The 25,569-nt window shown below is 35.5% G+C and overlaps 1 protein-coding gene across 5 annotated transcripts in view; it reads right to left on the bottom strand.

The window, feature by feature from the left end:
- Positions 1 to 307: 307 nt before the first annotated feature.
- SGCZ (sarcoglycan zeta) overlaps positions 308 to 25,569 on the bottom strand; it is a 451,408-nt gene continuing 426,146 nt past the window's right edge. For 2 of the 5 annotated variants that reach the window (XM_062601911.1, XM_062602150.1), the window contains 3 exons: positions 14,476 to 14,599; positions 2,873 to 2,999; positions 2,484 to 2,737 (listed from right to left, as the gene is read on the bottom strand). In XM_062601911.1, coding sequence (XP_062457895.1) covers positions 2,616 to 2,737; positions 2,873 to 2,999; positions 14,476 to 14,599 — 373 coding nt within the window. In that variant the 3' untranslated portion in view covers positions 2,484 to 2,615. Of the gene's footprint in view, positions 1,419 to 2,483; positions 3,000 to 14,475; positions 14,600 to 25,569 lie in introns of those variants that run through there. The other 3 variants (XM_062602076.1, XM_062601995.1, XM_062602237.1) reach the window with 3 other exon arrangements.

Here is a 25,569-nt window from a genome sequence, read left to right as displayed (position 1 = left end):
TCTTACAGTTTGCAGTGGATTTAAAGTAAAACATCAATATTATGATATTCATCAGAATATTAAGACATTATGAGAACTCATTATGCTATTTCATGGGTTGCTGAAGCTCTCAAATACTCTCTACCTTAGAATGAAGGGACTCCAAGCAAGAAAATCCTGATGGTGCAGAGCTATGTGGGATTTACTGGCTTGGTTTTGTTGAGTCCACTGTGCCACCCGCAGCTTTGCCCTTACTTTTCTTCATGCAAAGTGGTAAATTATTCCAGCCTTTCTTTTAAAATTAATCTAGTAACAAAAGATATTTTCTCCTACCTGCCTAGGTTTGTGTAAAATCTGTAAAGGTTGGGTCTTTTCATTCAGAGGGCAAAAACCTTTTTCATATGTATTACAGGTGAGTAATCGCACAAGGTAAGGAGCAAACAAATAAGAAATTCTCAGTGGAAAATTGACAAAGTATCAGCAAGCCATCCTGTGGGTTTATTTGAGGAGAGAAAAACATCCTAGTCTACTGTGTGCAATTTGTAAGAAGCCATAATTTTTTCACCAAATAGATTAGTCACTATAATCATCTGCTAATCTTTTAGGCTGCCGGTGTATGCTGATGTGCACAGAAACGAATACATATAGATGTGTCCTCATATAGATCTATATACTTTCCTCCTGAATACTATTTGTCCGCATATTCTATTCTTTGTGTGCATTAGAAAAAGACATCTGTTTCCCTACAGTTTTAAGGGCGTATTGTACAGCTACACTTTCTAATGTTTTATTATCAACTTCTTTGTCACATGTATCTCTTTCTGTCCCTCCTACTAAAAATCTTCAGGCTTTTAATATATTTTGTAATATATTTTCTTTCCAAGTAGAATAAAATTCTCAATGAAATAACAAATCAGCTGTTAACAGCCTTATTTTAAAGAGATAAAATAACAAATTAGAAATCTTCATTTAACTGGTAGAAACAGCAAGTGCAGAATTCTTGCTATGGGGGAAATTCACACCTCTGAAGAGGGCCAATGGAAAGGGAAGCACCAGTCAAGCCGTGGACATATCTTGTGCTGGACCTCTGCATAGGAGTGAATTTCACCCGAAGTGAAACCAAAATCAACCTTATTAGGTGGTAATGAAATGCAAAGGTAATCACAGTATTAGTTTGCTCATTTTCGTATTTTTCTCTAAGACAAAAACAATCAAAAAAACCCATGTGTAGAAATACCCACCTTACACTGTCTGCCCTGACTTTAGAGTTACCTTGCAAAAGTCATCATTGCGTTGGTGGTCTTACAATCTGAGGGCTCTAAAGTTTCATGATAGGTGATATAATTTGAAGGACAGAATTAAAAAGCACACTTACCTCATGTAATCAAGCCATCTTCCACAATAGCAAACATTTTTATACTGTTTTACATTCCTGGGTTCTGCAAGTTTCAAGATACTCTTGTTAATCAATGTTATGATAAATTTCCTAGCAGCATACCAAAGCATTTTTTATAAAATTTCAATTACCAGCTAAGCCAAACAAGTATGAACATTGATACGAGAAAGAAATCCCATATGACAAAGAAGAAAGCCAGTAGTGAGATCTGAGTGCAAGTGGGGCTGCATAATTTAAACACAGACCTGATAAAGTTAATGCAATATCAATGTACTTTTTAATACTGAATGTCATTTAATGTGTGTTTTTATATATATTACTGTTACTTTGAAAACCTTAGCAGCAGATGGTAAACAAAAGAGAATAATAAATGCGAATGTCATACCAGTTGTTAGTGTACTGCTTTTCAGCATTACACATCACATTAATACTGAGGTTTGTACTGTGTTCAAATGGCAGCAGTTAGGTGTAGCTAGAAAATAGACAAGATGTTCCTTTGAATATTTTTCTCTTGGTTTTGCATTTGCCAATTATAAATACCTTGTGAAGAATAATACACTGTTCAACAAACATACCATCAGTATTTCTGTCTTTGCCCTGTTGTTCTTTTCCAGAACCTGTATGCTCTACTTAAAGCAATCACTTCACATGCAGTAGCCAACACAAATACTATATAAGGCCATTCAGATCTGACAAAAAAGAGCAGATGTCTTTTTAACTTTGAAAGGTAATATTGCTGAACACTTCCCAAATTTACCTAGTGACGAAACCCTAGACAAAGAATAAGAACACACTTTTAAAGAAAGCAAACTCAGGGAGGGATTCTGTCTCTTTTTGTGTTAAAAACCATTTACTGAATTTAATTGTTTAGTAAAGCAAGCATCACACAATGCTTTAAAATTTTAAAATTCAGGGATAAAAGTTTACATCCAAAAAGATGAATGGAAAATTGTGCTTTCAGACAGTAAAGTTATCATACAGGGGGAATCAATTCATCTCACCATCAGATTCTGGGCAAATTTGTTTATGTAGTGCATATATATATATATATATATATATATATATATATATGTGTGTGTGCAGTTCATATCCAGGTCCTGCAAAAATCTAAAACTATGATGTGCTTCACTTCATGTAGCAAAGGCACCTGTGTTATTCTCCCTTTTGGAAAAAAGGTGATATTATGTCCCAGGTTTCCTGATGAGGAATACATTGATTTCTGAATATCTCACTCCCATCTCTATGATGAGTGGCAACACAAACCACAAGAGAAGGCAGCGCTGCATTCCTGCTTACACTGGAAGAAGTTGCTCTGCAGGCCGTTTGAAGCGTCGAACTTGTCACAAGGGAAACCGAGCAGAACTGTGAAGCAGAGGGATAGTAACAAAAGGCTATTCTGGTGTGAGGATAAATTGGAGTCATTCTAGCTCCACAAGCAGATGTTGCTACTGGATTGACATGTGGAGCTTGCTCCTGCTGGGGACAGGTAAAGTTTACCATTGGGACAGACGCACAGCTCATAGATAGTCTGACGAGGAGCTGAAGAGCTGGGTGAGGAGGAGGAGGAAGAAAACGACCCCACTGGTAGATTTCCCAGGCGAATTGTATCTGCGTTTAAAAATATCTACAAGAGGAGGGAAAAAGTAAGAAAGTACATTTTTATTTTTTTTTAGCACTATGACATTTTAAAGTCCCATAGAAATATTTTACTAGAAGTATTAGAAAGATTATTACAAATATTAGCAAAAATATTTTTAGAAATAAACAGCTGTCAACATTTCTGATTTTTCAGCTCTGTGCAGTTGTATACCCACTACTACTCATTACTAAAGTACATGCAATTGCTTCACCCAATAATCTATTCAGATACAAGAAGCATCATACAAAAACGTTATGACAATATTCTTCATAGAATCATAGAATGGTCTGGGTTAGAAGAGGCATTAAAGATCATCTAGTTCCAAACCCATGGACAGGCACACTTTCCTTTAGACCTGGTTGCTCAAAGCCCCACCCAGGGATGGGACTGCCACAACTTTTTCTGAGCAATCTGTTCCAGTATCTCACCACCCCCATGATGAGTATTTTTTTCCTAATATCTAATCTAAATCTACCCTCTTTCAATCTGAAGCTGTTACGCCTTGTGCTGTCACTACACATTCTTGTAAAAATATCCCTCTCTTGCTCAGGTTGAATTTTCATTTGTACATTTTAAGATTACAATTTATTCATTCATGGCAATAGCATATCCTTGCTCTAGAAGAATTTGTATTTTAGTAAGTGTGGAGTGATATGAAAGCACATTCCCCAGTGTGCTCCTGTAAGCAGCTGGAAATATATGCTGAACTGTGCTAAAGTGTAGGGGCTTAACAACAGCCACACCCAGAGAATAATTAAGTAAGGGTACAGAGTCATATCCACAAAATAAAGAGCTCATTTGACCTAAATTAAGAGGAGAAAATATTTCAGGTTGAAGTCTTATTAAGAAGGGCATCAATCTATTCACATTTGTTTCTGAACATTGAATATGATTAAAAATATTGGGTGTTTTTTTTTAATCTCCTTCCTTTGGAAATAAGTCAATATGAAACTGTACATACTGGTAATGTTCATGAATCTGTATTAAGTTCTGCAATATTTACACTATGCTACATTTTTGAGGTGTTAAATAAACAATGCTATGAAATTTGTAACTAAATCAGGAAACCTTCATGTCTTCCGCTGGCACAAACCCAGCTTAGAATTTATTTTTTATTTATGGAAGGAGTAAACAAGAGACAAAGTAAGACATTTATTACCTCAGGTGCAGACTAGAAACTTCTAGCAGACAGGTAACAAATCAAAATGGCTTTAAGCCCTGCAGATAACCGTGTGAAGCTTAGGAAAACGTGAGTTCCTTAAATACTTGCTAGTATTATTTCATAAGGTATTGAAAATCAAGAAAGCCAGCTTGACACCATTTTATCACAGTGTTGGCAGCACATGTAAAGAACCTGTGGAGATGTGGCAAGTACTGCATTTTTCTACACGAGACAAGTATTATTTTATGATAAAATCATCAGTGTGTGGCAGAAAAGCAGCACAGAAGCACAACTCAGCTCCTGCTGGATAGAACTAAAAGAGCAGGCTGGGAAAAAAATTAAAGCTGCTGAAAAAACTCCCGTACAAGGATTGATGCACTGTCATGTTACCATTCACAGCATAAGCATTGTACATGACCGGGATCATCAAAGGAGATACAGGCTTAAAGCAGTTCCAAACAATACAACACCCCCCATCACTGTGAGTTCTCCAGCTCCAGAGTAAAACACTGTAATAGGTGGAAATTTACACTAAAGGGACGCAAAGGGAAAATCTCAGAGGCACAGGTGACAGCTTCATGGTACACTGCCAGTTTAATTCACATCCTGACTGATAGAGAAATTTATTACAAAACTGAAATACAGCAAATTATCTTTTTTTTTCTGTAATTTATATGACAAAGGAAAGATTCATTTACACATGCATACACACATTGCTGCTTTATAACTCCAGTATCATAGACCTGAAATAATTAGGAGTCAAAACCTCTTTAGGAATAATTTAGATGGAAGAAATGCAGATGGTGTTGGGAACAATTTAATAATATTCTGCTAGAATATTAACCGAAAAAGAAGATTATGCATGTAAAATATTCAGTTCAGCTGGAATAAATGTGGAAGTAACTATAGCAAGCATAACAAGAAAATAAAATAAGATGTGGGGAAAAAAAGAATTTTATAGCAAACTAGAAGCTAGAAATTGGTAAAATGGAAGGAAACAGGACAAAATTGTCAAATCAGTGCAGTGATGAGTAATAAAAAGTGTTCTTTCACTTCTCAGATCAAGAATAAAAGAAATGTTAACAAGTCCACTATTAATGTAGCAATGGTGGAGTTATCAATAACTTTGCAGAAAATCCAGTGGCATTCAAATGTGTAAGTTCTATGTAAGTCTATCTTTTTTAATGAATAGTTGCCAGCATAGTTCTGTACTTAGAGAAAGATCAAGTGTTGATGTCAGAACATGACTGTGATAAAATATTTTCAATTTTGACAGTTACTCATCAGGATATTTAATAGGAGCCAGTAATGTCATATACTTTTAATCAGCAGCTCCTAATAACTTTTTACAAATAGATCTAAAAAAAATTCCGAATAGCCTTTGGGACTTTCAATACTGATTTTAAAGTCCTGATATAGCATCCAAGAAGAAAAGACTACATTTATACTTTTGTTTAAAAAAATGGAAGCAGTAGATATTAGAATATTATATATGTGACAATGTCGTGGTTTAAACCCAGTCAGGTAACTCGTTCGCTCACTTCCCCCCCCTTTTCTTGCCCTCCCCCTGCTCTCGGAGGGACACTCCCACGGGTTGAGATAAGAACAGTTTAGTAACTAAGGTATAACACAGATCACTACTGCTACCACCAATGATAATAATGATACAGGAAATAACAAGGGAAGAGAATACATCATCTCACCACCAACCAACCGATAACTCGCCCCCCCAGCCCGACCAAGCTCTGACCGATACCTCCTCCAACCCTGCAGTCTCCCAGCCCTTCCGGCTCACTCCCAGTTACATCCTGGGCATGACGTGCTGTGGTATGGAATACCTCTGTGGTCAGTTTGGGTCAGGTGTCCTGTCTCTACTTCCTCCTGGCTTCCCCTCCTCCCTGGCAGAGCATGAGGCTCACAAAGTCCTTGGCCAAACCTAAACATCACTATCAGCTCTGTTCCCAAGCTGAAAGTCAAAACACTGCACTGCACCAGCTACCAAGAAGGGGAAAAATGAGTGCTACTGCTGAACCCAGGACAGACAATAAAAGGCTCTTCAGTGTACACTATCTACATGTAAGAAAATCCAAAAATGACATAAGATTACTTGTAGTTTTGACAGAGCGTGTGAAGGACCATTTTAACAGCTTAGCTACAGAGGTGATTGGGAAGGATTATGAGAAATCTGTAAATCAAAAATTGAATAAGTTCTACAAGACATGTCTTGATTCAAGCAAGAATTAGCTCAAAAAATAAGAGGGAATATGTGTCAGAGATCAGTCTAGATTAAAATCTCTTTATTATCTTTTCTTTTTAGGAGCTCAATATTTTTACTGTTGTTTACATCAGGACACCTGCACTTCTGCAGCCCCTCATTGCAGATGTTCTGTAGTGTACTGCTTTAACACTCTAATCCAGTGACCTTACTCCAGAGTGCATTACAATACAATGTAGCTCAGTTATTTTGCTCATTAAATTAAATGATCTTTATAAGTGTAGCTGTGCATGGTTTGCAACTGGTGCTTTCAAATGTCATGCTGTGATGTAACTCAATCCAGGTTTTTCTGGTGTCATCATCCTGAACAGTTGCCTAAAGGTCCTGTCCCAGCATACATCTCGGAATATCTGGTGGGCAGTGTGTATAACAGGGTATAGTGTCTTGAGAAAAATTTAAGTGGTTTCTTGTGAAGGTGTATTTGCTGTGATAAGTCTAACAAGCTCTATGTATGCCTTTGCAGAATTGGGAAGGCTGAGCAAATTAAATAGACTCCTATAAATCCCTGGGGAAGCCTGAGATGAAGAGGATTGATAAAGATAGCTTAAAGACAGCGTTAAAATCTACTCTGTACATAGGCTGTCAAGGCTATAAATAAAAGACTAAATTTAGAGATGCAACATTGCTATCTATTACTTAAGCAGGTGTCTAACACATTATCAAGATAGCCTTAATATGTAAGGAATTTCAGAGGAACATAGTCAATGCTTGAAAGTATACCTTCTCCCCTTCTACCATCTGCTAAACCTGAAATTCATGCCTGGAAAGTCATGTTTAAAGAGAAAGGAAGAAGTGACAAGACAAAAACTGAACAGTATTATGTTCCCAGGGAACACTGTTGCTAGATGACAGGAGTTACTGGAAGTTCCTATTACACCCAGTCTTTCTCTCACCTTTTGTGTGGTGAAAGGTTCAAGATAAGCCATTATCATATTCATCAAGGCCATGAGACAGTCATGCACTTTCTGAAAATCTCATACCTCAGAAGATAAATAGGCAAGAATAAACCCACAACTTTTATCCATTCTTGAGACATTGTAGGAGACTGACTGACAGCTTACAAAATGGATAAGGCAGCATCTACTCAGAAATGCTATTTGAGGGCAGAGCACTGAGCAGCATCATTCCCTCAAAATACTTAGGGTTTAGATCACTACTTTGTCTTGTGCATCTTAGTGCTGAGAAAAATAAATTAGTACTATAATAGTTGAAAGTAGAAATGATTTCTGACTAACTAAAGTAGCAAACTGATTCAACCTGTAGGGCATGTGATAGGAATAAAAAGAATTTACTTTTTACACACATTTTTACTAACAGAGATCTGCAAGTCATCTGTTCAACAGACTGTGTTAACCTGCACAGTGAGAGGAAGATAAACCAAAATATAGATTATCTACAAACCAACAACTTTCAGTGAGAAAGATATAGTCATGGGGTAAAAGATTAAATATTCCTACAAGCCATTTCATACAAAGATACAAACCTGCCATATATAAAAGTTCTCCACTAGGTCCTTGACTAAGTCTTCTTAAGAGAGGAGATAACAGGCTAAGCTAATAAAGCCAAACAGAAAAGTTAGGAGTTATAAATATTGAAGAATTTTCTGTATTATGTACAGTTTGATTAGACAGGTAATTCTACAGAGCTGCAAAGGCATCTTTCAGGGCTGCTGTAGGTAAGAAATGGCAGAGAACTCGAAAAAAATGTCAAAGAAAAGGACAGTTAAAAGGCTGGTGAGAAGACAGTGCAATGACATCTCACTAAATAAACCTTTTGAATTTCCTTATGGTCTTCTGAAGTAACCTGAATTATAACAACACAAGATTTTGGCCAGTCTTTTTGCTCTTTTGCATATGCTATCAGAAGCATACATACAAAAAGGATTATATAGATTTGGTCATTAGACTCAACTATGTAATTTTCATATGCAGAAATTTTTTGACTCTTCTGTCCCAAAGTGGTGTTCATGAAAGTCATGATTCATTTTAAGTACACATTTTTTTGAAATTCATGTTAAATAAGTATAAGCATATATTGTAAATTCTGAGTTATAACCCCAGTGCAATTTAGATTGGTGGCTACTGAAGCAAAAACTTTCTGGTGTGTTTATTCTTTCTGTTAATGACAGCATTTTCAGGGAAGATCAAACTGGGGGTGCTGTGGATGTTGACCAGTAGAACTTACAAGCTCCGATGCTTATTGAATGCCAGTGGTAGTCTTGTACACAAAAATTTCTAGAAGCAAATTCTCCATTATATTAGAAGTCTTTGCAAATTCATTCTATCAAAGGACAGATGTGAAATCTTTTTGGTTTATGTAACCAATCCAGAAAGGGAAATGCATTTGGAATATTTGTACTTAATCTACTGAATACAAAAATTAAGTGAAAATTAGAAAATTCTTGAAATCAGAACTAGATTAAAATATGATGTTAATGGAAATATATTAACATTATAAATTATTTATTGTCAGTTCTTTTTAACCTTAGAATAAAATGGTTTATGGTGCCAAAAAGCTCTTCAAAATTTGCCCATGAACAAACAGTTCAAAGATGGCTGATGTTAAAACACTGCTTTTATAGTTTGGGAACACTGTATTTTGTTGCAGACTTCTACACTAAAGTGTATTTTTCTGCAAATTAACTCACACATTAATAAGAGTTTTAAGTGAAAAGGAAATGTTTTGTTAAAAAGTGACATAGTATTATAATAATTTTAAATACATGTCAAAACATCTTAATTGAATTTTTGAAACCAATAATTAAAAAAATACATAAAAATTCCACTTCATTTCCACTAATCCCTTCCCTTTCCTCCCAGACAACAGTGACAAGTCAACTGGTTAATACCATGAAAAAAGACTATGAAAACAAAATGCAGCACGCATTGGTTAGACAATTTTTAGTGAATAAATAGTTGGTGTCTGAGCTTTAGAGCCTGCCATTGCTTTTTTCACTTCATGCATGTCAAACTTTTTTTTTTTTGCAAACGTTTAGTCTCAGACAAGCATAATTCAGACAAATTGAACTAATCTACCAAATGTTGCCTTTGATCAGCCATTCCTTCATAGTGATGGCAAGCAGCTTGCAGAACAAAGTAATTCCATTTCAGTTTATTCAGCTAATTAAAAAATTCCTCTTTTTATTTTTTCTTTTTTCTATTTCAGAGCATAAAACCCACCAAAACCAAAGCTAAGAAGGAGCTGCTGGTTGGGCTTACAAGTGAAGATTACTCCAGTTTTATTAAGTATTAATCTTTGTGCTAAAGACACCTCCTGGACTTAGAAGGAGAACCAGATAGGATTATAGAACAAATGTTAGCACTACATGCATTTGTTTGCCTCTACAAAATGATCTTGGGTACACACTTCATAAACTGTGCTGTGCTAAAATGGTAAATATAAACTAGGCTTCTTGTCTGCTACACTGATTTTGAATAAAATGTCTGTTAAAGCTTATTGCTCATTTTTAATGTGACAGCTATAGGCCTTAGCAAGGGATCAGGCTCATTATGCAGGAAACAACCAAATACAGTCTACAAACAGTGTTATGAAGGCATGTAATTTGACAAGGAAATACAAGGGGATAAAGACATAAATAGGAAGAAGGTCAGACAGGGTGACTAATACGAATATAGTTGTAAAAATTAGAAGCTTCTGTGTACTTTTCCCCTTTTTATTTACTTGGACTTTGATAGTCAACAGGATGCAATGCAAGTGTAGACTCCAGCTTCCATAGAAGCTGCTTGCAAAAATACATAGCAGCTGCACAAGACTTGTAAGATCTGAGTGAGGCTAGTTAGCAGTCTTCTTCTTAAGAGAGTGATGTATTGTCAAAACCATTAAAATTAGTTGTTAGGTGAATGAGTGGACAATATCAACTAAGCAAATCCTTTAAACTTGTTATATAACGTTTCAGGTTCAATCCTAACATGTTTTTATGCCTAACAAAATTTAGTACCTACAGAATTTGAAATTGATCTGTACATCTGAATTATGTTCACATGTGAAAGAAGCAGCTGTCAAATAGTAGTCATTGTGCTGAATTTCCAGAGAAGAAATGTTCTTTTTCTTGTTACGTGACCAATAAATTAAGCTACTGCCTGAAGCTTCACATTTCATTTTCTTTGTAAATGATTGCTGCTTTAAACCACTGGTTATGGTTTATTTATAGAATAATACATAGTTCACAATTAAATACCAAGCTATAATTGAATCAAAGGATTCTGCTGATGCTTCGACTCACAAGAGTACAGTTCAAGAGCTTTATAAAGGGCATCAGAATCTAAGTAAATTACAGCCCCCAGTATTCGGTCTGGGATCATACATTATAATGTGTAATAGGGGTAAAAGGATTATTATAATACTGTAGTAAATAAAATGTATAAAACAGCAGAATTCAGAATGCTTGCAGAAGCATTTAGTTTACGATGTGGGAGGCTAGAGATTATACTGCATGAGAAATGAGGCTAGAGGAAAAGTATTTCATAAACACATTTATTTTCTTTGTATTCTGAAATTATTCTAAAATAAAAGGAAAATTTATGTTTCATATATTAATGCACAGTAAATTCATAATGTTCTGCTACATGGTTATAGCTGATTGCAAATGATACATAGCTATTTCCTGTCACAAGGGATCAATAATTATATTATATAGTAATTCTCATATTTGTGATTTTTTTGAATAAAATTAGAAACATTGAAAAGTTAAATTTAGTTAACTACAACCAGTGTGAGAATAATATAAAAAACCCTGTATTTTTCTAGTACAAAAAAAAGTTCATAGATCCAATTCACAAAACAAATATTCTTTATTCTTGCAAGAAACCTGACTGATAAAGCATACATTTTTAGGTCCAAATGAGGATTAGTTTTGACCTAGATACTTTGTTTTGGTTTGGAAGGTGCTTTCTTAAAAATGATAAACACTTTACACTTTTTTCTACACTGTCTGCTAATTTGTGCTGTATCTTTAGCACTGTAAGCAAGGACACCAATCGATATTTTGTTATGTAGACATTTAATCCATCAGATGTTTACCCCCATTACTCACACCAAGCTGTAATTAGCCCAGGAAGTCCCTAATGTAGCCACAGTAGCTTTGCACTACCTGTAATGTTGTGGAAGCTCATCATATGCCTTCCACAGGGTTTCTGCATTTTCCTCTGACTCTCTTCAGTGTAAGAAATAAAATAGTGGGCTATAAAGGCATTGGTCTAATCTCAGGATGGAATTTTTCAGTGGATTTAGAGTACAGCTCTTTACAGATCTTCCTGGAATTGCAAGTATCCAAGAGTAAATTAGACACTTCGAACATTGTTGAATGTATGTTTACAGAACAGCCCTTTGGGAAGAGTGGGGAAAGGTCGGTAGCTTGTTTTCTGATACCTACCAATCTAACACATAATGTGCAAAATCACATATGTGCAAAGTCTTACTTTCCACATATGGGAATATAGTGATTTTTAATATGAACTTCAGGAAAGTCTGCTTCACACTGGCATTTTTTTTCCTACAAAGCATTTAATACTGAACTGATTTTCAATTCTGAATAATACATATGTAGTCATTATAACTTCTCTTGGGTTCCCATTTTCAAAGTTCAAGTGAGGTTATAGCATATTATTTCCAAAACTATCTTTTAAATAAGTTGTAGCAATTACTTAAGAAAATTAGAAGTCATGCAATAAACTCACAGTGTTGATATAAACAAAAAAGCCCGATGAATCTGCAGATTAAATTTTTGTACAAAGCATCACAGAGATGGATGACACTAAACCAAGACATAGATGCAATGTTGCTTTAGGGAGGGCATTGAGAAAAGGTAGCAGTCTTCCTGTTGGTTTCGTTTTCTTCTTTTAAATTTTTTCATTTGAATATTACTTGACTCTAGCAATATCATGAAGGGAAAGAATAAAGAAATATATAGCAGGTGGAAAATTTATGTTAATAAATGCAGGAAACATAGTAGACTGGGCCAGGTAGGAATTTATGGATGTGAAGCAGGAAAGGTTACAACAAGCTGTAGTCCCTGCAATAAATATGCCCACAGAAAGGACAAGGGTGAGAGAGGATAGTATTTACTATTCAAAGAGGATTATATTGTCCTTATTGTTACCTTGGCAAATTTAGGCAACAATAACAAAGACTTCATATTTAGGGAGGTGGTAATTAAACAGGAGAGATTGAGAGAAGAGCTGCTGGCTTTTGGAGAAACTCAGAAACAAGATGGGGCATGTGGTATATAAATATTAGAGGCTCTGAATTAGGAAAATATTCTGCTTTAATTATGCAGGATTCATACTTACATCAATAGAAAAATGTTATCAAAATAGGCCTTTGATTCAGTGTATTGGCCAAAAATGTTTCCATCAGCATTGTAATGCAAAGAGTGTGTATTGCAGGGGATTATCTGATGAAGATGTCAGTGAGGGTTTTGTTTGTTGTGCTTATTGGAATAGCTTGTAAAGTATTTGGGAACATTTGGTAGAAACTAAAAATTACAAACAGAAAATGCAAAAAATTTCTGAAGAGCTCTATTCCCAATTCGATATTTAAAATAAAAATAATTTTACCAAAAATGCTGTAAACTGGCAAATCCTACAACAGTTTGAAAATATACCCATTTCTCCAAAGAGCCTAGTAGAAATCTGAGAGCCTTTAATACCTTTGCCTGACTTTTTTTTTTTCATGTTGTGTCATTTTAAGGACTGAAGACTGAAAGACTCTCATATCAGAAATCTTTCATGTGTTTTTGCAATACATGGACTGCCAACCAAACCAGTGACCCAATTAAAAATTATTTTAATAAGTTTGCACAGGTGTACACACACAGAATCTATACAAAATCTTTTGATGTCAAGCTGACCACTAACACAAGATACTGATAAAACAGTACAGAGAACATATCATTGAAGAACTGTTTCTCTTACAGAGATGGTAAACAGTTTCAGGAAACAGAACACATGTAGAGCAAATCATAGAATAGTTAGGGTTGGAAAGGACCTTAAGATCATCTAGTTCCAACGCCCCTGCCATGGGCAGGGACACCTCACACTAAATCATGTCACCCAAGGCTCTGTCCAACCCGGCCTTGAACACCGCCAGGGATGGAGCATTCACAACTTCCTTGGGCAACCCATTCCAGTGCCTCACCACCCTTACAGTAAAGAACTGCTTCCTTATATCCAATCTAAAATTCCCCTGTTTAAGTTTTAACCCGTTACCTCTTGTCCTATCCCTACAGTCACTAATGAAGAGCCCCTTCCCAGCATCCTTATAAGCTGCCTTCAGATACTGGAAGGCTGCTATGAGGTCTCTGTGCAGCCTTCTCTTCTCCAGGCTGAACAGCCCCAAGTTTCTCAGCCTGTCTTCATGCAGGAGGTGCTCCTGTCCCCTGATCATCGCACGTTCAGGTTCTTAAGATGGTCTCGAACCAGATCCTCTCTTACAGTGGGCCTAAGGTCTCCATTCTCACAGTCCCTCTGTCTGCCTTCCAAGACTTGGGTGGTGTGGTCAGAGCATTTGCTGAGGCAAAGAAGTCATTAAGTACCTCAGGCTTCTCCAAATCCAGGGTAGCCAGTTCTCCTGACAGCTTCCAGAGAGGGCCCACATTGTTCCTAGTCTAACTTTTATTTGCAACGTACCTATAGAATCACTTCCTGTTATCTTTCACATCCCTAACCAAGTTGAATTCTAACTGGGCCTTAATTCATTAAACCTCTTCATGGTTTAATGAAGTATTCACCCAAATTAGTCCAAAAGTCTCTCAGTTTGTTAGATTCATAATAATTTTTTACCACCATCACTATTTTCATCTAACATTTCAGTGTGAATAAAACTTAGTAATTCAAATATTTGCAAAAAGCAAATGAGAATTAATAATTGAGCAAGCTATACCAATATTACTTTAACATAGGCAAATGGAGAACTCTTCTTGTGATGTTTACCTTGCTACTGAACAAATTGTCCTCACATTTCTTGCATTACGCCTGGCAGAGCTACAGGACACTGGCAGAACTTACCTCCCCTTCTGTAGACTGTAAGTGAAGTTCTTTCCTACAGGTAGCCTTTAAGTCTCCTGCAGCTGCATTGACCTGCACTCCCCTGGGTGCTTCCATCACCAAAGATCTAGTAGGAGATTCAAGTCTGAAACACAAAAGCAATCACTAAAAAAAAAAAGCACCGAATCAAGGCACCAAAACCCACCCAGCCCCAAAACCCACACTGCATGTAGAAATGAATGCATTTTGAGAGGTATAGAAGTAAAAATGTGTGTGATTCTTGCACTACACTTTATGATCTGTAGAAAGAAAAATTTAAGTACCTGTTTAAATCTATTCCTATTTAAGACAACATTTAGGCATACGCTGATATAAGATCGCCTGCTTAGTGATGCTTTCCAGCATTAGCACCTAATTTACTTAACTATATTAATACTAAAATATAGGTACTTAAGAATCCACACGTTTCCATGAGTGTTTCTGTAGAGACAAGTTAATAACTAAAGTCTGCTTAGTGTCTGGTAAGAAATGTCAACTAAATAACAGGAAAACAAAACACTTAAATGTTTTAATTAATGATGTAAAACTGATTAGAAATACTCTGCCTTCACTGGTTCATTTATATTTTGGAGTAGGTGTAGCAGCATTATGTATGAGGAAGAGAAGAAAAGAGATTCTGTTATGTCTCTATTATCATGGGGGTTTTGCATGCTTTTTCTGTTCTGCAAAATACTTGTTCAGCTCTTTAACCCTGTTATAATAGTGTTATGACACATATCATTGGGTCTTGGTATCTGTCCTCAAAACAACTACTGTTCCTCTACTGTCAGTCTTTACGTTTCTCTCTACTGTGTACCTGAGATCCTCCATCACCCTTAATGCGAACTATAATACTATCTTAAATATAGGATCCCACAGTACTGTGCTGGTTTCTCTTAAAAGGGAAGTACTAATGCAAAGATTTCATAGAAGTCTAGCTCACAGACTGACTAGGAAAGATGATTGGATGAAAATCGTATTGAACTAAGAAACAAAAATTTGGATTCCAGTTGTGTTCAGCTGTAGACTTACTGTATAGGTCCATTAAGAGGGTGACAAATCATTTAATCCATTTATATCCCAAAAATATAACGACAGAACACAGTTCCGCTTTACCTGAACAAAGCCTTTTTTGTAAGATGAAATGTATTAATGACAGAAATATCTAGAATGAGTAGCTTGAAGCAAATACTGTATTTCCCTCTTCAACAAAATGTATTTTGAATGTTAGGTAACATCCATTCAAAAATATAATGAGGTACTAGATATATAAAGGAAAGAGTAGATTGACAAAGAATTTGCTACAGAAAAGCCAAATGAAGGGTCTGTCAAGCAACGGAACAAGAGAATTTTAGTGTATTCAACAACTGAATATTTTAAATGTACAGAATAGTGATGGATTATAATTTTGAAACCAAAATGCCACATTTGCACACACAGTAAGGCACTGAGATGATGTCTGTAAAATATTTCTGTTTGTTACACGTCACTGAAACTCAGGAGTGGAAGGAAAGAAAATGTATCTGTACCTAAACAGTCCAAGAGAACAAAAAAGGAAAGCAGTTATTTGGTAACACAAATGGAACTATTAAAAGCAGGCGTCCAGATAGAGGAAAACAGCTACCTATATAAAAAAAAGCATGGGATGCATACAGATAGGAGCAGTAGAAAAATATCTGTATTTCTGTTAGTGCTAAGCCATTTTCTGTTTTTTTTTCTTTCTTTTTTTTTTTTTTGACACTCTGTAGGGAGAAGTTAATAGAAGGTTTTGCAGTTCTTTGTACCAGGAAGAATCTAAGTATCATGAATTATTTAATCATGTACATCACTGTTTTTCAGGTGGTGGTTTGTGAACTTCTGATGGCTATAAGATAGCAGAAAAAGAGCTTCCAAACCTTTTAGGAACAATATAAACTATAAAATTTAGAAATCAGATTTTTGAAAGTGCTGTTGCCTTAAAAAGGTTTTACCTTGAACTTAAAATGAAACTGATCTGTATAAATACTAAATGATTATATGCTGCCACTCCATATTTTTCAGCAGCATATTTTTTTGCAATTTATAACCTTCTTTCCAGGAATATTAATATTTCCTAGTGTTTTCAGCTGCCATTTCATAATCATGAAGACAAAAGTGCTCTTAACTACATTTATTGCATTGAATTTACAGGTATCAGCAAAGTCACAAATATTTCTGGTTTCCTAACATCAAAACCACTCTCAGACCTGACTGAAATTTTTCAACAGGTGGACAATATAAATCTATTTAGGAATATGTTTCAAGAAACTATGATTTTGTTTGAGGAATAAACTTTCTTCTTTCTCCTGAAACATATGAGAGCTTATAGCTCGAAGTTGTTTTTCCTGGTGTCATCACTGTTTTTCATGAACATTAAATGATTTCCAGTTTGTCTGGAAGTCTAAAATAAAAGACATTTGGGCAGTTAATTTCTGAACTTGAGACGTTAATAGCAGCCTTCTACGCATTATGGAGAAGAAAATTCTTTTTCAGACAACAGATCTTTTTCGCAGTTTCCTGAAATCAAATAATGTGGTAGAAATGTTAATGAAGGGCTGACTATTAGCCACCCATCAACAAGTAAAAGTGAATGACTAAATCTGTTTGACAGTTACTAACTTACTTTTCTTAATATTATTCTTGGGATGATCTACATCTGAAAAATTACTTAGCTGCACAATCTGCAGGATGCTACTGGAAATGCAAAGTCTATACACACAGAGAGATTATATCCTTAATGTCTTGAAATAAATTAGGTTTGATATGCAGTTGGTTTATAATAGTTCTTGTCGTATTTCTGAAAGCTTTAATCTCTACTATAAACTTATTGTAACACTCCACATTGTAATACTCATTCCTCCAAGGAAAAATGAATTACTACAATAGCTTATCAAGAATCTGCTATCCTTTCAGATCTACTGATGACCTGTCACAATGTCATTTGAATCTATGAATACTATTCATACAATTTATTTTTTATTTCCCAAACAATAAATGGCTGTGATGGAGAAGGTAACTACTGCTATTATTATACAGAAACTACAACACTGAAGGAAAGACAAAGAAGCTTTTAAAATGAGGTTTTCAAATAACATAGTCTGTCAATTAACTGTAGGTGATGCAGACAGATGATTTATCCAGAGCTGAGAAGGTCTTTTTCTCTTCTTAATTATCAATGGTTAATTTGTGAAAAAAGATAAATTTCAGAGGATCAAAGCTATGTGACTTTGAGCTGAATTCATTAAAGAGTTATTGCTAAAAAAGGCAACTTTTCAAATCTCTTCAATATGTTCCTTTGAAGGTATTAACATATTTCTCATTAGAAATGTAGAAACATTTATTTTTCATTCAGTATTTCCTGTTTACAAGCTGACCTAGATTGTATTAGAGGAAAATAATTTTAAAAATATGAACCAAAAGGTTTAATTTGGGGTTTTAAGAAATATTTCAGGTTTACCTCTTGTATATCCCTCATATTCACATGGGACATGATTTATCTATGTTAATTTTGATCTGTTAGCTAGCAGAAGGTATTTCTTAAAAGAGAAGGAAATAGAAAATTTCCCTGTTCAGATGTGAATAATTTATTTGTTTCTTGTCTATTTAAGCAGTGGATCTAATGCATGCTACTTAGTAAAATGGCTAATATGAACCTCCACCACTTTGGAATTTGTATTCAAAATGAGATTAAAAAATAGGTTGTCAACTAGAGATTGCACGTGAAAAGCAGGTACTCATTTCCCTTTTACTGGCACCTTTACAGCTGGGGGTCAAGAAATACTTCAAAGTATTTAAGTTTTATATATGATGGCCTTGCTAACGTACATTGCTGTGGCTTTTTTTCAGTCAGCATAGAAATCCTGTTTTTTAAAAAGGGTTTTGCAAACATAAAACCAGTGGAAAACCTACACATTAATTTGGTCACCTTTTTGTAGATTTCAATAGACTAAAATAATTGCGACATCAATCATGCTGCCTGTAGCAGAAGAGGTGTGGCAGACTGAGGCTGCAGAGATGTAAGATACACAAGGAAAAAGGAAGGCAAATAGTTTCTGCAAGCCTCGCTTTTCCATGCTTCCTACTTCTTGCTTTTAAACAAGCCCTCCCAAATCCAAAAACCCATAGAAAGTAGCACTTTTCTCTTCCACGAGTGAACAAACCATTTTGTTCCAAATTTGAATTAAGATTATTTTCAAAATATAATTTTGAAAACGTTGTTTTACAGAAACACCAACAATTTTAAAAATACATTCTTTCCATTTCTATGATTATGAAAAGAACAGCTGGCTGTCCTGACACTCGAGAAAACTGATTTCAAGAGTCCTCCACTGAGACTGAGAGTCCTTTAAGGAGTCCCCTGAACACTAATGGTGCTTGATAAAATTAGGGGTTTCATTTCATCCATTTCCTGGAAATCAGTCTGCAAACTTCAGTGGTATTCATAAATAGCCAAGTAATTTTATGATCACAGTGACAAATACACCTGGAAGCCTTTTTTAAGATCTTATAACTATTTAAAGAGAGGATTCTTTATTAGCTGCATGTGACATCACAATGGGAATGCTCTGAATATAAAATTGCTAGTCACTTATTTTTAACTCATTACTTATACTATTTACAAGATTATACGTTCACTTTTAAACATATAATGTGACTAAAAATATCATTTTGGTACATGTAAATGTATCAAAATGTGTACCTTTTTGAGATACATATGAATCATTGCCAGAATAGTTATTTCTCCTGAAGCTTGCAGCATTAATGCTTGTTGCATTAATCAAATGCTTATATTTTCAGGATGATTTTTTTTTTAATGAAATGCATATATAAATGTGCAGGCCTCATGGATCCTTAGTATTGCCACTGATCAACAACTATTCTTCATTAAGAAATAAATTCTCATATGTTCATGTGAAGCTCTCTTTGATTTATGTGGGAACCTAAACTTTAAGGGAACAATTTGTCACTATTTTGTGACTTCATGACATGAGTCTTAAGTTAGAAAAAGTTAAATAGATATCTTAAGGAATAAGCAATAGCCTAAACGAGTAAATATTAACATGATTTTGTTTTCCCAATGTTCAATTTGGCAACTCATGGACAGTAAATTTAAATAGGAAAATTTGTTGACTTAAATCAGAACTGAAGATTGGGATTCTCTATACCCTTTCATGTTATGTCTGTGCTCTGTGTGTCACTGACATCGGCATGTGTCAGCATGCCTTTACTGTAACTCCTGAAATTCTCATTAACCCAGAAATCACCACACTGGGCTCAAATCTGAGTTCTAATTGTCTTGTACTTTCAGTTCAATGGGTCTGCATTATCATGACAATGCCTGAAACCGCTGAATATTTTGATGTTATTTGACATAGACGATAAATCAGAAAAACAATTTCCCCAAATAGGGAAATAAAGCATCTCTTATGAGAATATTAAAAAATATTAGTCACCGAGGGGGAAAAAGTAAGGAATGGAGTGTCATCAAAGAATTTTTCAGTGATGTTAATAAAGCACTTGGAAAAGTGAAGAAACATCAAGGAAAGGTGAGGAGTGCTGGAGAGATCAAGTATTTAAAGCAAGAGCTTAGCAAAATAAGCAGATTATATGAGGAAAATTAGAGGGAACTTAATGTCTGATTGTTTCTTAGAGTGGGTGAGGACACAGCCAGAATAGCTAAACACAGGGAAACTACAAAAATAAATAAATAAATAAAAAAAAAGAACATAAACCAAGGCCTAACTGGAATCTCAGGTAGCAAGAATTCATGCATTATGGAATGTAAAGTCCACTAAAACTCAAACTTTTGTGAATCAAAAAACTTAGTAGAAATTAGAGGTGTAGAACGTGTGCTTTCATTTCTTAGAGAAAAAAAAATCAACATGCTTCAAAGTCTAAACATACAGGCTGCGAGACAAAGATCTGTGTATGAGACAATCCAAAACAGTCCCTTAAGAAAAGGCACGGGAAAAGAATTCCTTGTATCCTTGACACCTTAGAGCTACCCCTATTCCACCCAAAGCACTCCTCTTCCCATAATGTTCCTTACTTTTGTTCTGACCTGAAACCCCTTCTACATATGCCCTGCCACTCCACTAAACGTCCTTACATAAAATTTATTTTCTTCCCAGAAATAGCTCCATTACCTGAGTTGTACTTCAGTATATATTTTCTTAAAATAGAAATCTATCTTGTCAGAGATTGAAGCAACATGCCCGCAGATAATGCTCAAGTGGCTGTCAAGAGTAAGATCTGAACATAAAGTGCCTGAGGGAGATTGAACAGCCAGACTGGGCTCTTTGAACGACGGGAAATGCAAGAGAACTGGTTGACATAAAATATTCTCAGCTTTGAAAACTATTAGATTCCTGTGCTTCGGAAGTGACAGTCCAGACCACCTGTAATCCTCCAATGATGTTTTCAATATTGTTTCCCTAAAGTGCCTTGAGATTATATAATTGGATATATTTTAGCTGATCTACATCATAAGGAAACTGCATCTCATGTGGAAATTATTCTGCTGAGATTCCTTTAACAAGTTTGATTCAACTTCTTCAGATTAAGCCTAGCAGAGACCTTGGAATATACTCTCCAATGGCTCAAATATGCGTCTGTATCTGAACAGGCCAAGAAGACAAACAGCCCATCAAAAAAACCCAACAAAAACAAACAAACAAACAAACAAAACGAACAACCAAAGAAACCCTAGGGAAAGAAGGAAAGTTTTAGTTTATTTTCAGTCACTTCTTTAGGGCAAGCATCATTTTGGAGAGAACTAGAGAGAGGGTTTTTTTTTACTTTCTGCTACACAAAGTGGAGTGGTAAACTACAAAGATACCAAATAGGTTTTTCTTTATTTTTGGCAGTGAATTCTATCTTGAAATACAACTGAGCAGAGAATGAAAATTGCACAATAAGACATGTAAGATGATTTGTTCTTCTCTATTGCTGAGGCTACCTCTGCAGTTCTCTGTATAATTATAGGCAATAGATTAATAGAATCATAGAATCGTTAGGGTTGGAAAGGACCTTAAGATCATCTAGTTCCAACCCCCCTGCCGTAGGCAGGGACACCTTACAGTAAATCATATCACCCAAAGCCTCGTCCAACCTGGTCTTGAACACTGCCAGGGATGGAGCATTCACAACCTCCCTGGGCAACCCATTCCAGTGCCTCACTGCCCTAACAGGAAAGAATTTCCTTCTTATATCCAACCTAAACTTCCCCTGTTTAAGTTTTAACCCGAAGGTTGTGAACACTGGAATATAATAGTTTTACAAACTCATGTACTCCCTGTAACTATCCACTACATGCCCCTCCATCCTCTGAGCCTTCTTTTTTGTCATATCCAGCCTGTATGAGCTTCAGATCTTTGGTCTGGCTCCAACATGGTGCTAGGGTAAGAACCCAAACCATGCTTTCTGCACCCACAACACTGCTAGGAACCTCATGTCCTCCACGTACTATAATAATGACCTGACCATGAAGCAAGATAAGTTAGCCTGAACCCATATGTATAGAAATAGGTAAATTTCTATAAATACTAATACTTTCTGATATTCTGTTAGCATCTAGTTAGGCACTGGTTTTCTGAAAACACATAGAAACTTAAAGATCTTTTGCCTTTCTATCAAATATGGATGAGACTGCCTAGCTGTTTCACAAACTGTCAGGGACATGAGGGGAGAGAATTGATAGACAGTAAAATTAAGAAGTCCTGTTTTCTTGGAAAAGTGTCTAAAGAGTGAAAATGGAGATACCCATAGGAAGAGGAAAAGCTAGAGTAAGAAAATATCTGGTGAGAAATTTAGTATAAGGAAAGAATAAGGAAATTAAATGTTGATCAAGTGATAAAAATACAAATAGCGCTTTTTGTTATTGCAGTAGTAAGCCTAATCACTTAAAATCATAAGAAAGGCAGGAAATTGAAATATTATGGATGTTGCAGCAGCATTACTTGGCTTTAATGTACAAGTTTTATGAACTACAAGTACTATATCAGATCACATTTCAATAGAAAGACTATAGCAAAAGGAGTATGCAGGTATGGTGGAACAAGAATCTATTTGTTTTCGAATACAAAGCATTTCAGAAATTATTTCTGCTGTCACTAACATCAGCCCCTAGGCATTAAGAACTGTTGTTCAAATTCCAATTAAAAAAATAGTCAACCACCTCTACCTGGAGTATCTCAGAAAATGAAATAGTTGACCAAAGCTTGTGCTTTTGTACCTAGTCGTAAGGTGGACCTACATGGAACTAGAATTTCTTGAACATGTAGCAGCAGCTTGGGTCCGAAGTGGTACAACAACCCTGGGGCAACCTCAGATGCAACATGCCCTGGTGGAGCCAAGGGCACAACAGCAGAGCACTACTGAGCCCCTGTGCATCTGCCCCTGGGACCCTGAGCATCTCTGCTGGCTGTAGCTGCTATTACACCTGAGCCAGCTTCCTGTAAAGAAAGTTCTTCAGCTGCCTTTACACTAAGCTGCAGAGTGTAAAGCTGCCTTATCTTTCAGTAACTCAGCACTGTGCCGATGCTTTCTATTGCTCCAAGCTTTATACAGGTCTTGAGACCTGTAGAAACTGAGAATTCATAGGGTATATTTGCACTCATAACCTTGTTAGCCTAAGACAGCTATACTTGGAGCCCACCTGTGTGTTCCTGAAACAATGGCAAGACATAATCATAAAGCAATCATAATCCAGTTGCTGATAAAGAATTTTAATTGTCCCTATTTTTCCTTTTGAAATGCTATTCCTGAATTTCCTGCATCTGGGTGCTAATTTCTGTCCACTATTCACCATCATACTGTTGAGTTTCACAATATTCTTATTCTAGTGCTCCAGATCTTCTGATTGCTAGTGCTTCCAAACCCATGTACCTCCTTCTAGCAGAAAGAGGATTATTAAAACTGATAATGAGTACTGAAGAAAGTCTTTGAAATATCCCTCAAGGCTGAAGGAAGGCTATGAACAATATGTGCTTATTATATACCACTTAAAATGTCTCTAAACACACCCTTTGTCTTGCCTTTTATTTCTTATTAGATACCCCACTATATAAAATACTTAAGCTCCAGAACGGACATCTACCTATTTTCTGTTTCCTAGAAGATTTGGTATCTTTTCAAGGGGAAAATATTTCCTTGGATTTCACAATATACCCACCTTCTACTTCACCCCAATTTTTATTTATCTTTAATCCCTTAGTAATTCTTTTCTTTAATGAATCTTTCAACATAAAGCATTGCGTACTAATGAGTTTAGACTAAAGGACCTAACACAACAGATGACTCTTTTAACCCATCTTTTCTATCAATTTCACTAGAAGTTCTACCATTGCCAAATCATGAGTCTTACAGTGTTTGCTTCCCAGTCTGAAAGTTTTATTATAAGTTTGGCAATTTGACCTGATTTTAACCTTTAGCTCAGTCACAGATCAGGGATGGAGACTATTAACTACATGAAACTCAATTAATTTTGCCATCTATTGTGATAGCAGTACTTTTTTCCCTTCATATCTCAGTTCCTACTAGAGCCTTTTCCCTTCTCCAATGTCAGATGTAATAATTGTCACTGAACACTAAAGCAAATTATTTTTTCAGTATAAAAGCCATACTTAGTTACCTTTTGTTCCTACTGTGTCCTATCTGCATATTATGAACTTTTAGTACCGGCTTTGTTCTCTATTCTTTTCAATGTCTTTTATATATAAAAGCATATATATGTGTTAAAAAAAGAAGCATAACACCCATCTTTATTTTTGCATGAACATGTATGTTAAACAAAAATAAAATATTTTCAACAGCTAAAGAAAAGACTGGGCAAACAAGTTTCTGTCAAAGCATGTACCCAAGCACTGAAATAACTATTTAAACACCAAATTCTGAAAACATAAACAGTAAACATGTCCCCATTATTAAAAAAAAAAGAATACTGAGAAAGTAACTAGAAGCTGACATCATTAAAACAGCACAGGAATTAAGCTGGGATTTTTACTCTACTGCATTTTCTCTCTTTTGATGAGCTGTGACTTGTTATTTGATTTCTGAGTAAAAAGAGATAAACAGTCCCAGGGGTTTTGTTACTCTCAGCCTGCTCAGACAACTAAAAGGTTAATGTTAAAATTCCTTTCTGATGCCTTTTTTTGGCTCCAGGTTTTTATAGAATAGATATTTTCCCCTTTTAGTAAGCCATCCCTTAAACGTCACAAAAAATGGCTCTTACAAACCATCACATTGATCAATTTTCATCTCACTATGCGCACCATTAGCTTGCATGATAGTCAATGGTATGCGAAGCTTGACACAGAAGATGAAAAAAACACATTAAATTTGATTTTGCAGTTAAACCCAGAGAACAAAACCAAATTAATTTACCCCCTTATTAAGAAGATTATTGAGGGCAAATCTATCTGCATTTAACTACGGTCTGCCTCTTTTATGCATGGATATTACCTATTAATGCACCATGTTTTAATGCACTATTACCCTAAAACCAATATTTGGGGAATATATTGGCAGTTTTGTTTTCCTTACTGTGTTCCTGTGAGAAAAAGTAGAGAGAGAAATATGAAGATTAAGTTACTAAGGTATAATTCATTTTACTGATTCTAAGGCATGTACTCTTTTATGCTGCTTATCCCAGCTAATGAAAGTCAGATTTAACTAGTTTTTGGGATTTGACACAACATGTCTTACCAGCTTTCACAAAGGATTGTAGAAAAACATTTTTTGAAAGCAAAATCTCCCTATTATCTGAAAATATAACAGAAAAATGGGACCACAGTGGTTGGGCACACAGGAAGGAATAATTTTAAATAAAAACTGAATTTTATTTTTACAAAACAATTTTTAATAGCAAATATTAGAGATGCTGCTCTGTCTGAAGACCCCAAAATATGGATACAGAATAAAGAGTGGATGAGACAAAGTTTAAATAAGTGAAGCTACTATGAATCTGACTTTCTCTTTTTGGCTCCCTGTCCAGAATATATTGACCTAAAATCCCTGGACTTTGGGGGCCAACACTATGAGCTTTGTGAGTATCAAAAC

The sequence above is a fragment of the Pezoporus occidentalis genome, unplaced genomic scaffold (assembly GCF_034315485.1).
Source record: "Pezoporus occidentalis ecotype Australia unplaced genomic scaffold, CSIRO_AGI_Poc_V1 ctg1, whole genome shotgun sequence".
In the NCBI taxonomy this organism is placed as follows: Eukaryota; Metazoa; Chordata; class Aves; order Psittaciformes; family Psittacidae; genus Pezoporus; species Pezoporus occidentalis.
This window is presented reverse-complemented; position numbering and strand designations above follow the sequence as displayed.